Consider the following 14,116-nt stretch of genomic DNA (forward strand, 5'->3'; position numbering starts at 1 on the left):
TATTTAGACTACACTACGGAGTCATTTCTGCAAGCCTAGCTGGTGCCTCCATATCCATCATTGGCATCTTAATGGAAAGCCTGCTCTGAGTGCTGCTCCATTACTGCTCTTCAGAGAAACTTCAGTCAGCCAAAAGACAGCTCAATTTAACGCGGGGGGAATCCTGCTGGAACCAAATTAACAGCGCTGCGATCGCTTGTACCAGCTAATCCTCCAAATTAAAGGACGAGCTGGAGCTTGCATCCTTCTCCCCACATTTTCCAAATGAAACCAGTGTGTATGAAGATAAAGACAAGCGTGGTGCTGTCTCCCTGACCTTGTCTCCCTCACCAGCCTCTCCCACTCGTGCCCGTGGACAGCCACGCTGCAATGTCACTACTAACACTGATGGCAGCAACACGGGCCGTGCAGCAGCAGGAGGGATGGAGAGGAACAAACCTGAAGGTGCTCCTGCGTGGGCCTGAGCACCAGCCTGACGTCTGTCCCAAACAGCTCTGCGAGGGCAGAGCTTATTTTGATAAGAAATGAGTTTGCACAGAGGATGCTAAAAGGCAGGACAATCCTCTATAAAAAAATACCACTTATGGGAAAACCATAACCATATGCAATAAAAAATGCTGCACGGTGACGGATTTACTTCATCACAACCCATCAGGACTGAGTCATGCAATTAGCAGCACGACTGCTCCGTTTGTGCAACAGCAAAAGAAAGAAGATGAATAAAGGAGAGGGAAGATAATCTGGGGCTTTAACCCAGCACACCGCTGCTCACAGCTGTGGGTTTTACCGTTCCACTAAAAGTAGGGACGTCACTTCAAGGGTGCAGCACAGGCACCAAACAAGTATTTGTCATGGCACAACGCTGTGGCAATGCCTTATTAAAGGCCACGAGAAAAAAGGACCTGCACACCTAGTGAAACGAGTCAGACACCTGAATGGTTTAGTCACAACAGGTGTGCACGCAATGCCGTGCAGCAAAAGGAGCAGTAGGATATTAAAAGAATTAATGGTAGGATTACGTTGAAATGCTTCCACTTAGAGGCTCTCCAGACATCCAACGATTTGCTGAAATCTTACGAAAATCTCCATTGGGCTGAATGATCATATCAGGGGGGTGCTGGATCATTTTTACTGTGGCTATAACTACATGTAACAGGAAATATTACTTGTCATTTAAGAAAATTTTAAGATAACTTATAACTATAAAAGTACAACAGAAACAGGGAGATTTTTTGCGTTAATTCCACTTGCCCTTGCATTTATATGTTAAATTAAGCCTTTTAAAGGATCAGGAAGAAAGAAGACTACCTCTATCAGTATCTTATCTGTCAACAGGATAATAGCTCTTTTCTTGAAACTATTCAATATTTTAATAGCTTATTAAATTAAAATGTAATGGTTGAGAGATGAATGTTTTAATTTATCGGCTGTACTAGTTTAATAGTGTGACTGGGATATTTATCATAGTCTAAGGATGCTGTAAATGTTCACATGTCTTAAATCCCATTTTACTATTAGGAGTACCAGTTGTGGAGTAAAGCAGGAGCTGCCTACAAGATCGCCTGCCTGTGCTCAGCTCCCTGCCAGGGTCAGTGGGAGCCCCTTGTGCCTGTCGGCACCCTCTGACCACGCGGACATGCGACCACAGGGGACCACCACCACCACCCTTCTCCTCCCCTGTGACTTCTGCAATTATCACATGTTGTTTTCAGCTTGTTTCAGCTTCTGTTCCTGCTCCCAAACTGCACGTCGTCCAGTGCTGCCAGTGGGAGAGACGCCCAGCACCCAGACCTCCAGGGACCAGGAGCCCCCATGGTGCTGGGGCCTCTAGGACAGCAGTGCCTGTGTGGCCAGCGTGTGTCTTCAGCACACCTGGAAACCTTTTTCTGCCACCTACCTCAAACTGGCCGCTCCTGGCCTGGTGGCAGCGTACTAACAGACAGCAGCTGGCTGAAAGGTGTTTATGGAAGCCAACACAGTGCCCGCCAGCTGTACGGGGTATCTGGAAACAACCCACCACCACTAGACCCCCAGATACTCCTAGCCAGATCCTTATTTTCTGCTTTCACCATGTTAGTCACATCCCCCTGCCCCTTTTATATTTTTCCCCGCAGCCTGCATGATGATGTCAATTAGCTCATTCAAGCAGGTCCTGCACACGTGAATCTAACTTATTACTCAAAAATGTTATTATCATTTTTGCAACAATGGCAACAAAGATATTTATACACCCTTTGACAGAAACCTGTACAATTAACCTGGTCAGATTGTGCAGCTGTTCCAGTGGAGCAGCCAGGATGTAGGAAGGGGCAGCAGGACACAAATTGTCAAGAGACTGCACAATGTTTTCATCTTTCTGGACTTTTAGAATACTTGAACTTTAAAGAGTTGTTAACACTTTTCTAGTCCACATCTGTCAGATGTGAATGTAAATTAAAAGCCTGTAAAGGCTTACAGGTGAGCTAAAAACCACTCTTCACATTTGCTGCTTTAAGGGGCAAATATCACACAAAAGACTGTTTCACTCCAAGTAAGAAATTTATCTTTCTGATGACCTTATAATTTTCTTCACTGTACTCTTGAGGGAAGAGCTTACCTGCAGATGGCTGGAAAGCATTCCTGAAGACCTTTCTTCTTAACTAAAGATCCTTCAAGGCAGTACATGATGATGTCCATAACCTCGGAAACACAAGTTAATGTTATTTGATATTACATATTTCATAATAAACCTTCTGACAGACAAAAATAAAACATTTCTGTGCCTGACTGCAGCTTTGATATCTAATTTAAAGTATGATTGGGATAAAAGAAACCAGAACTGGCTTGCACATAATAGTGTTTACCACAGCAATGGTACTGGCAACTTGAACCCTTTGGAGCACCAAAAAACAATTATTAGAAGACTAATTTTTGGTAAACGTAAGCTTACCAAACACACAGAATGAAACTCTATAATGCTAGTCCAGGCCAGTACTGCTGCATCGAAACCTCAAAGACGTAAGGCAGCACAGCCTTACCTCCACCAGAAGGTCCACGACGTCGGTAGGCATCTTCTCAATCAGTATTTCAATGACTCGTAAGATCTCTCCTTTAGCCCGAGCAAGTGTGGTGGTGTGGATATTCTGCTGAGACTGCGTGTTCGCAGCCAGGGCGGTGTGTCTGTGCACCTAGCAAAGAGCAGGGTTTATACAAACGTGCCTTGCTGTATATTCTCCATCTCTGCTTACTGTTATATGCATGCTACTTTGAGAGCCCGTACCATGCAGAACATTTTGCTTCCCTTTGAGACACACGGATTATTTCCCATACCCCGTTATGGGTAGAGCTAAAGGTTAGTTTTCCTTATAGCAGTTTTTAAACACAGGTCTACCTTTTTAATTCTCAATCTTGTAAAATGTGAGGTCAAGATGAGCAAATGCTTGGGTCCTGATTATGTAATTTTCACATATTGCTGCATATTTCTTTGGGTATTAAATGTCTGCTTTATAACAGGCCTTTTTTTGGCCAAGTGAAAGCTCCAAGCACTTGGGTTTACTCAAATGGCTCTCAAAGACAGCGCCCAACCTACACTAACCTCACAGCACCGTCCCCACTCCTCACCCCCAGACTGCACGGCTAAATGTCCACCCAGTATGAAATAATACTTAATTGGGTGGTGTTTGCACAGCCAAAAGAAAGCAGGATTTTACACATCGCTATCTGAAGTTTGTATAACCAGTTCGTCAGGACACAACAAATCAAGCCAGGCACGGCTCAACGGCTTGAGTTCAGCACGAAACCGCTCGTTAATTACGGGTGACTGGAAAGAGCAATCCGCGGGGACACAAACACTTCGCTCGCTCGTTTTCCCTTTCGGGGAGGAAGGGCAGGACACGGGCTTGCTTCTGTTTCGCAGAAGGACTGCTGCGAGGGCCCAGCTCACCTCCTTGGCGATGGTGGTGATGAAGGCGGGTGGTCTGGCCGTGGCGATGAGCGAGAGAGCGTGTCGCGCCGAGCGGGCAGAGTCGGCCGCCGGGCTGAGGGGCAGCCCCATTGTGATGCTAAACGGGCACCAGACAAAGAGGGGAGAAAGAAAAGGAGCATTAGAAATATAGAGTGAAAAGATTAGAAACAGCTTATAATGTCGGTTCAAGGTCAACGGGAGCACTCAAACAGTTAGAATATAATGGACTCCCAACAATGAGCGGTGATTAGGAGTCAGGGTGTTCTATCATCAAATACAAAATCGAATAATTAACCATGAAGATTGAAAACAGTATGTGCATCTGTCCAAAGTGTTAAAAAGGCCTTGTTAACAAATTATCTGTATGTGCTGAATACGTATCACAGAAGCGAGGACAAGCCAAATGAAGAATGTCTCCCAAAGAATTTACGTTTTACTCCTTTACAAAATCTTAAATGCAGGGTGAAAAATATCCCGTTTATAGTAATTCTACTTAATTCAGCTAAGCACTGGTTACAGGAGATTAAAGCGAGAAGCTTCCTGAAGACCTAAAGCCACTGAATCTATTCAGTGTGATTTTATTCAGCACATGACTCAGTTACAGAAGCATGAAGAGATGACAGACAGCCTCGTACCCTGTACTTCCTACTTACTATGAAATTATTCTCATGCTCTTTAGCATTTCTAACACTCGGGTTTTTACCGCAAGCCTTCAAATAACACTAAGGGATTAAGTGGTATCTAAATTTTCCATACACTGCGTTTGTACTTGCTGTGAGAAGATAAACGTAAGAAACAATAAAATAACAGTAAGTAACTTGTAACTACATTAAGCAAAAGTAAAATCCAGTATTTGGTAATTGTGACAGTGTGTTACCTGACAAAAAAAGATACACAGCCAATTTTGGTCTGAAAGCTTAATTTCTTAACATTTCTTTAACTATCACCACTCCCTATGCCACAGCAGCCTGGGTGTTTGTTAGGCTAATTGGACATTATCCAGCAACTCTACCAATCCTTCCTGCACTCACACCCACAGTCCATAAACCACCCCAAAGGTACCTCTTTGGGCTCACAGCTCTGTGCCTTTAGGAAACCAAACCACTGCATAAAGGTGTACCTGATCCAGCTGAGAACTGGACTACAAAATTCAACAACACTTAAGAAACCCTTTTAACGATGGTTAAAGATTATGGGAGAAGACCATGGTGGCAAAGCAGTATTCACCTGCTGGCTTTGGTGCACCAAGAGAGAACAACTCCCCAACAGAAACCAGCAGCAGTGTGGGAGGAAGAAATGGCAGAAAAGAGCTAGAGGGATGAACACGTTTTTGGAATTGGGCTTTTACAGAAGGGGAAGAAGCATCTGGGAACCGGTGTTGTGTTTAGTCTGAACACGTAGCCCTTCCTACAGAGGTCTACTCCAACAGGTCTACTGCAGAAAGGAAACGGAGACACAAGCCAATTTGCCAGCTCTAAAACATTTTCAAGTTTTCTGTAACATATATTCTGCTGCTATGACCACACTTTCACCAAGAAGCAGCACTAGGGTTTTGTTTTGCTTCTTAAATAAAGACAAAAGAAATGTTATTTTCTTTTGCTCCCTCCTGGTACTAGTCAGCCACGTGAGTACAGCGCAGTTCCCCAGAGGTTTTGCTAAATCATGACAAATTATTTTTAAGAACGCACTGAAACTCTCTCTCTGCTATTTCTTTTCCTCGTTTTTCTGTGAAAATGAAGCCTTTTTCTGCATACTGCCGTGCTTAGCCATCAGTGCTCCCTGTTTCTGAAGGTCAGGGATGAAGCTGAGGTGCTCCCATGTTGCACGGGATGAGAACACACCCAAGTGAGCAGTGCCAAAACAAACTGGCTTCGAGTTTTAAAGAAATTTCTACACCTCAGCTGTTTGTATTACAAATACTTATGAATGCTAAGTATTAATAAAACCAAAACTTTTTGTTAAACTATAGCATTTAAGTGCACATTGACAACACAAGATAGCTTTATTCCATGAAAAAAGGTAAAGTCTACAGCATAACGTTATCTGGAAGCGAGACTGAAGGAAATCTGCATTTTCAGAGCCAGGATGGAAAGCACAAAGGTTTTATTTCCTATCACTCCCCCAAGACCACATGTAAAAACGTGGGTAAGAGAAAGTAAGCGTGGCATGTCATTTCATCAGATGCACTGAAAATGTCACCTCGGGCACTATTTGAAGGGTTTCTCTGCCCCAGGGCTCTTCTACTGATTTTTTTTTTTTTTTTTTAAGAGTAGCAGAAGTTTACAAAGTCAAATAAATAGCTCACTGCAAAGTCCGCTTATGGTTTAGAAGAGAATTTAGGCAGTGTTGTAACTGAGCAGTTGAGTTACTTATCTTTTTAATTGCTCCTTTCTTTCTTCTTCTTTTTTTTTTTTTTTTTTCTTCCTTTTAATATTTTTAAGTGTCCTTAAAAATAATGTTATGAGAGCTTTTTTCCTGGATGCTTACAAGTTAAATGCTTCACAACAAAGAATTTCAGCATGGTTCAAGTGTTCTCTGCCAAATGAACCATTCTTCTGGAGCAACAACAAGACGAGGTACAGATTACCATTATAGACCCGAATTCAAAAAAACACAAACTGAAGTTTATTATTATTTCCTTTCCCATGTATATTGTATAGATATTATTATTCCCATGTATATAGATCAAACCTACAGCTTTTGAAAATGAAAGTCTCTGCACCAATACTATAAAGATGTCCCTACAGCCTTTTTGTTTCTAAAAGCGTATTTGAATGTGACTTAAAAAAGTCACATAAGGATTTTCCAGATAGAAGCGATGAAGCAGGAAGCAGGTATCACAGTCAGCCTTTCAGCCCAGACTCATTATCTTCCGCAAGCAATCACAACTTCAATGTCTCGGCCCTTTTTTTCTGTGAGAAGGCTTCCCGTTTGTGCCAGCAGCGCTTTTCCTTACAGGGTGCTTGGTAAAGCGTGCACTTCCCTGCAAAGCAACAGGCTTGTTGTGAATTCATTAGCATGGCTCAGCAGTGGCAGTATGTGGGCAGAGATTAGCCCCCTCCCGGGCTGCCAGCTGCTCCCCACGGCCCCTTTCAGGAGGCAGCGGGCACCCTGCACCAGCCTCCAACAAAACAGGGGCAGATGCAAACCCAACGTACGGAGGGCAGGCTGCCCCTCACGCCCAGACTTATGTCCTTGTGTCCAGGGGTGTCAGGAGGGCCCTGCACCAACACGTGCTGGCCCTGCCGCCCCCCGCCTCCCACCGCAGCCCTCAGCAGACATTTGAGGGATGATTTTTGCGAGCGTGACAGACAAAATGGTTGCAGCCCGTCCTGTAGCGCACGTGGCTGACACCAGAGACAATATTCCACCTGCACCCAACAGCAGGAGCCCTGCCTCCAACACCTCTTTATGCCTCTGACCGGTGCCTGTTGGCTGACGTGTAGGAGGACGAATCCCACTGCTCGCGACCCTACAGGGCCAGGGGAATTACTATTTTTTGTAGTCATTTTCGTGACAGTAATAGTAATAAATAATTCTGTAGTAATTATAATTTGTGACAGATTAACCTCAGAAGTAAGAAACTGGGGTCCAAAGACTCTGTGTAGTTCTTCATTTGTCTTTTTCATCAGCTTTCTTACAGATGCTGATTCTTACTAGCAGGCATGTTTTCAAGCATTTTGTTACTCCAATCGTTTGCAGAATCACGTAATCTTATTCACAATTGTGCAGCTGAAAGAGTAAATAAATCAGGATAAGCATTTAGATAGAAACTGGTGCTCTTAAAATGTACAAAACCATTTTCGGTTGTTAAGGAATTGAGTGGAATCTCTACAACGTACCTGTCTGAAATAAGTTATTTTAAACCTACTTTAGACGTGTACTTTACCACCTACAGAAATAAGGAGGGTGCGTTTAAAAGCTGATCCTAGAAACCAGTGAAAATGAACCAGGTAGGTCAGGAGAGCTGCAGGTAACCTCTAGGAAAAATGGGGAAGGAAAAAGTGTTGATGGTGCTGTACACGAAATCTGGCCATCAGACCTCTACATTTCTTGACGTGTGCATTGAAGCGATGGCTGAACAAAGGGGAAGGGCCCAAACTTCCTCCCCAGCATGAAGCTTGCAATTCAGCTTCTTCCTCCTCCTCCTCCTTGCTTAACACTTTGCAGTCGCTGCAGCACACGCTAGCTTGCCTCATCACCTTCAGGACCAAGCACCAGCTCTCATTTCTCCTTTTAAGACCCCAATTTCTGCAATTGTTTACCTTATAATCTAAAGTTGTTCCGTTGTACTTGAAAAATTTGGGATGTCCCTATTACAGAGCACACGTTTGCACGGGCGCAATTCATGTGAACGTAAAACTAAAGGCTTCCACTAAACACAAACAAAACTAACAATATTTAGCCCAATTTTTAGTACACATTTACATATAAACATACGAATCAAGTAAAAGGTAATTTGTTAACTCTGGTAGATGGTGTCACAATCTGTATCACAGTCTAGCTTGTAATTCAAGGAGCAGAAATCGCAGGCAGCACCGCTCCCTACAGTCAGCCACGCCACGAAATCAAAGCCTAATAAATGCTAGAAAAATACTCTTAATCCTCATGCCTGAGCAGCTTCACTCGGCACGGCTGGCTAGCACGCTACGGCCTTTGGGGACTGGGATGAACTGGGAGAGCAGAGGAGTTATAAATATCAGAGTTTGGGATTTCAGCTCAGATATTTATTTAATTCAGTCGGGAAAAAAGAAAACAGCGCTTTTTTTGGTCAATAAACGTGAAGTGTTTTTTTTTTTTTCCTTCTTAAAGCACAAGCTTGACATAAAAGCTCTTTCATAAAACGTTCTTAACATCGGGGAGAGAAGCCAGGCAGCTGTGCTCTGTTATTGTGTACACGGTAAATCAGGCACAAAAAGGGGCAGCTCAGCAGGGCACCGCGAGGGTAAGATGCACACTTAACCCCCTGCACACGTTGCTGCTCTGTTTCTTTCCATCTCAGCCTGTCTGCAGTCAGTACTGTATCTGTCAGGAAGGTAACAGGCCATTTTCAATCTAAATCTTGTTATGGATTAATAAGCAAACACTTTCTCGCTTATTATGCAATTTATCATGATGAAAATTGCATCGGGCTCCTCAAGGCTACATGCTGATACATTCATTTATTCAGTGCTCTGGGTACAGAGAGCCGTACTAATCTTTATGACAGCTAAGGATGTAATAGCGGGATGAAAATTACTTGCTGAAGAACTGTATTCCCTGGGTTTGTGCGAGCCCACATTTAAATACAATGGGGCACACGAGCTGCTTCGGGAAGGTGAAGCGCCTGGGCTGCTCTGTCAGGCTACGAGAAATAATTGAGGTCCAGACAAATAACAACCTCCACCCAGTTTGTACATATTTCTCCATTAACCCCCCAACACACAGCGATCGCTCATTCCTTAGAGCCCGAGGAAATGCACGCCGCTATGAAGAATCGCTAATACTGGACCTGCTGCAACACAAACAGAAAGCCAGGAATCAGCACGTCCACGCACGATGTCAGGACACACACGTGGTGTTGAGACAAACCTGGCAGCCCTTCACTGCACACAGCACGTAAAACACACGTGCCTTCGCTAATAACCATTAATAACCTCATTCATAAGATCCAGTTCCTAGCACAGCGGTTCTCAGAGCTACGTTCTCAATACCAAGGTTAATGGCAGGGCTTCTACAAGTGCTCGTGCTGTTTGAAGGTATTGCTACCGGCAAAAAATGCCTCGACAAAACCAGAATTATCTAAAAACATGCCTTTCTATTTTTATTTATGAACATTACTGTGAGGTGTTCAGGTGCTTCTAATCACAAGGACACACCAGTTTCGCCACAGAACAGCATTTGCTGTGATTTACCAAACAATAGGCTCGGAAGAGACACATAATTGTTCAGAATATTTTTAGCACCAAAACCAATTTTACTCCAGCAATGCTGTAAAGAAGAATATCTGGATGATAACCGAGTACCCTCCTTATGCTGCCCACACAATTACCCGTCCCTGTCGATATTCCCTGAGTGCTGGGAGGCCTACTGCAGCTGAAAGCAGACGTTTCCTTCCCCCTGACGTACGATTCCTTCTCCCCCACGCTTCAGGATGGATCCAGCAGCTCGACAGCGAGCAGCAGTGCCACAAAGCAAAGCACCGACCAAAAAAGGAACCTCCACGTTTTGAGAAAGGCAATATGGTAAAATTAATACCTAAATAATCAATTACGATGACCTCTGCAATTTTAGACAAAAGATTTTTTTTTCTTCCTGAGCAAAAACCTTGCAAATAAAATTTTACAGACCAGCCATGAAGTCTTCCTACAGGAATGAAATTGCTTCCCCATTAATGAGTGGTTTATTAACTAATGAGTGGGTGACTAATTAACGCTTAAGGAATACCACTAATTAAAACGTTATGTAGAGTAAGTTACACAAAATAAAAATTAAACATGAAATATGTTAAAAAAATAAATAAAAGCGAGTATTCACACAACGCTCGGGGTGCCAGACACAAAGATTTGCAATGGGAGCAAACTGGGAAAGCTGTGCTGAAATCAACAGCAGCACCACGATTCGCACAAGCTGAAGAGTTGGCTTCGTGTCCTGCAGGGAAACATCCCATCAGGCAAAATTCAGAACTCGAATTTTTAGGCATTGGAGTTATGAAATTACCGCTGTCAAAGAATACAAACTTAAGAAGCAAAAATATTTTAAGTTTCTGTTGGAAAAACGGTCAATGATTTCTTATTCTGCGTGATGAAAATTATTCATTAGATTATTTAAATATTTTTAGTAAGAGTTATTTTCCAAATAGATGCCTGCCGAAGTCTGATACTATGATTTAATTCATACCAACAACCAAATAAATACGAAGTTTGGATCTGCTGAGGGCAATGCTCCACCTAGAGCAGGAGCTACGTTTTCTGTGCTGTAGCTAGGGATTAATTCATTCCTGTGCAATAACCGTACTGACAAATGAGAGTTTTGTCTCAACAGCGCTAATGTACACCCACTAATATTTTTCAAGGTTTTACATTAAAAGCCTGAAACAGCTTTGAAAGCCCATAAAGCATAGCAGCATCATTTAGCTTCATGTAAACAGCCTGCCGTGGTTGCTGCTTACTTTCTTTTTACTCTGTCTCTCCAGACAAATCAGAGCCTTCCCTTTTGCATACCTGTGTGGTTTGCTGTTTTGATAAGAACTAAATAAAAATTTATTCAGATTTATTCTTCTTCAAAGAAGATGGTCGATTTTACAGCAAACAATAATAAAAATAAAGACTATACTGCAAAACCCTTTACTGTGCAAATAGCTCTGCTGCCATTAATCAGATTAACAGTGCGAGCAAAGACTATTTGTGTGAGAATCTGGTCCCCAGTTTATTGCACTTGGCTCTCGTATCATAAAGTCTGGGGATATTCAACAGAAATGCTACTCAACTCATGTAAAGTCACATACATTAAAAAACAAACACTAAAAGTCCATGATCTTAATAGAAAATGTGTAAGACGCTACCTTTATTATGCAAGTCATCTTAATGACTTCACCTAGGCATTTAGCCATAATTATCCGATGCTGTGATTGATAGGATATGGCACCAGCAAGTGCAGAGTCTCGTCTGTGATAAATGAAGCGAGCAGAAGACCTGAACTGAAAATAACAATAGGAAAAAGAGCTGCACGGTTTGCCTCGACCAGCGACACGCTGCACGCGTGTGGCAGGGAGCTGGACGCACACCCCAGCAGGTGGCAAACTGTCCGCGGGGCAGCCCTGAAGTGAAGACGATTTTTCAAATCCCGTACTAATTTTAGAACAATTACTACACCATACCATTCATGAAAGACTAAAGTGAGTCCTTTAACTGCGGTAGCTCTGGCATTGCGAGTTTTATTTGCTTGGCCCTGAGACAATGGAAATCTGTTTGCCACCCTACAAGTAAAGGCAATAATTTTCTGTGATTTAACAAACATTAAACAGGGCAGGAAAAATCACAATCCCATCCTCAAATTTAGAGAGCTGATTCTTATTTCACTCTAATTCACCAGCCTATCATATTATGTCTAATACATTTTTTTTAAACATTTAGGGAGCAGATCCAGCTGATGAGCCTTACAGACACATTATTCCGGTGCTGCACAGACAGAGCTGAGGTTTTTGCAGTTACAGCTATTTTTAAGTTACTGAACATATGTGCACCTCGAGTTCCATGCACAGGAAACATCATCTGAACAGCATCACATCTTTAGCATGTGTTTTAGGCTGAAGTGTCAGACATCACGATGAAATTCACACACCCCCCTTCCTTTACAGACCCAGCTACAAATACCGAACTGAAAGGATTTATTTTGAGGAGACCAGAACACATATGAGACAGCATGCTACATAAATCTTTATTTGGGACACTTGAATAAGTTGTCCTCTGGCCCAAGAGACAGGCTGTGGTCTATTGAGTTTGTGATTTGTTAGCAGTCCTTAAATCTGCAAGTTGCCTTGATGCCATTAACAGCGTGTTACCGACCATCCAACCTCCTCTCCCACAGGGTGCTTTCCAAACCAGTTTGTATTCGGATAGGATGGCTCATGAAGCCATGGGACAAAAATCCATGTGTTGAGACACACTGGTGCAAAATACCTTCTGAAAAGGCTACTTTGATGGTTAGAAAAGGGTAAAAATATATTAAAAAAAATGGACAAACGTATTTTAGATATGGATGTGCCTTCACTCATTTGCTTTCTCGAAGTTACTGCTGATGTGACCGGAGGATTCGTGCCCTGTGGCCCAAGGAACGCCTACCAAACGCCTCCAGCTACTTGTACTTGAACCGACTCTAGAAGCAGGATCTGCCAGTCAGCACGGCGCAAGGGCTTGGGAAGTGAATTAAGGAGGTACCTACTTAGCGAGCTGCTTCTCGGCGTCGGCGCAGAGCTCCAGCAGACCCATGAGCACGGCGGAGACGTCCATGTAGGGTTCCCAGACGGTAAAGCCACGGCCGATCAGGTCGATGGCAGTTCTGCGGATGGTGCTGTGCGCGGGCAGCTTGGGGCTCGGCGGCTGCAGCAGCAGGAACGTCAGCGCCTTGCCTGCCCAGCAGAACGGGAGAGAATGGGCACAGTGAGAGGGAGCTGGGGAATTGGCCTGGCTCTGCTGTGTTGGACTGCTTGCCGCGGCTAGCTTCCCTCCACGCGCTCCTGTAAAGTGCGGACAATCTGACGGCTAGACAGCAACAAAACTGAGATTTTTTTAATTCAAATTGAAAGCATGATTGAAATGCTTCAATATTATAATATTTGATAATTCATGCTTCATTCTTGCCCACCCGCATGGGTGATGCTTTATTTAGGCAGTGGAGTGAAATGAGCCCATCCCTTTTTCTACGATTGCACCACATTCCTGGTTTCCATCTTGATTAACTCGCCCTTCCTCCCGCAGTATCTTTTTTTTTTTTTTTTTTTAGAGAGAAATACAGCTGAGAGAGAAGGCGAGAGAAACGACGCCCCAAACTAGGCCAACAAATCCAAATTCTCCTCCAGGTTCTGCCAACTCAGCAAGCGTGCTGTATAATTTCATCCGATAGATTAGTTTTTCATTAAAATAAAAGTAATTGCTTATATATAAATGCAAGGGAACACTACAGCAACGCTCCCAGATAAAGGTAATTTATCATTATCTCTCCATAATTATTTGTTACCTCTTAATAACATTCATTTAGCTGGCTATTGCAGTAAAGATAACCTATTGATTTTAACAGGTTTTTCTTGAGTTTTCAGAACCGTCTTCCGCGAGTTTCTTGTTTTATTAAATACGCCGCCTGTCATTTTAGGCTTCCAGGGGAGCCGGCGGCAGACAGGCTGCACTCATAAATTCACACCGAGCCGTGCTGTGTGAGTAACAAACGAACTGGAAGTTTCTTCTTAAGGAGCGTGGCAGGCCACGAAGCTTTAATTTGTGTGAATTTTATGTCTCAAATACAAGAATCTTATTAAAAAGCGTGACTACTCAGACGTTGCTGCGATGAAATACGCCGGCCTTGCTCGCAGGGATGCTCCCAGCGCCGCTCCTGCTGACACCTACCTGGTGTAAATTGAGCTAAGGAAAAAGATGAACTAAACAAAAGTCATTCTGCTGCCCGTTTCTCAGCCTGGAC

The 14,116-nt window shown here is 43.3% G+C and overlaps 1 protein-coding gene across 2 annotated transcripts in view; it reads right to left on the reverse strand.

Annotated features, from left to right (window-relative positions):
• LOC311426502 (WD repeat-containing protein 7) overlaps positions 1-14,116 on the reverse strand; it is a 98,748-nt gene that overhangs the window by 25,981 nt on the left and 58,651 nt on the right. For both annotated transcript variants that reach the window (XM_084502865.1, XM_084502866.1), the window contains 4 exons: positions 12,866-13,052; positions 3,923-4,040; positions 3,018-3,167; positions 2,597-2,679 (listed from right to left, as the gene is read on the reverse strand). In XM_084502865.1, coding sequence (XP_084358991.1) covers positions 2,597-2,679; positions 3,018-3,167; positions 3,923-4,040; positions 12,866-13,052 — 538 coding nt within the window. The remainder of the gene's footprint in view (positions 1-2,596; positions 2,680-3,017; positions 3,168-3,922; positions 4,041-12,865; positions 13,053-14,116) is intronic.

Source organism: Aythya ferina, assembly GCF_964211825.1.
Source record: "Aythya ferina genome assembly, chromosome: W".
Classification (NCBI taxonomy): Eukaryota; Metazoa; Chordata; class Aves; order Anseriformes; family Anatidae; genus Aythya; species Aythya ferina.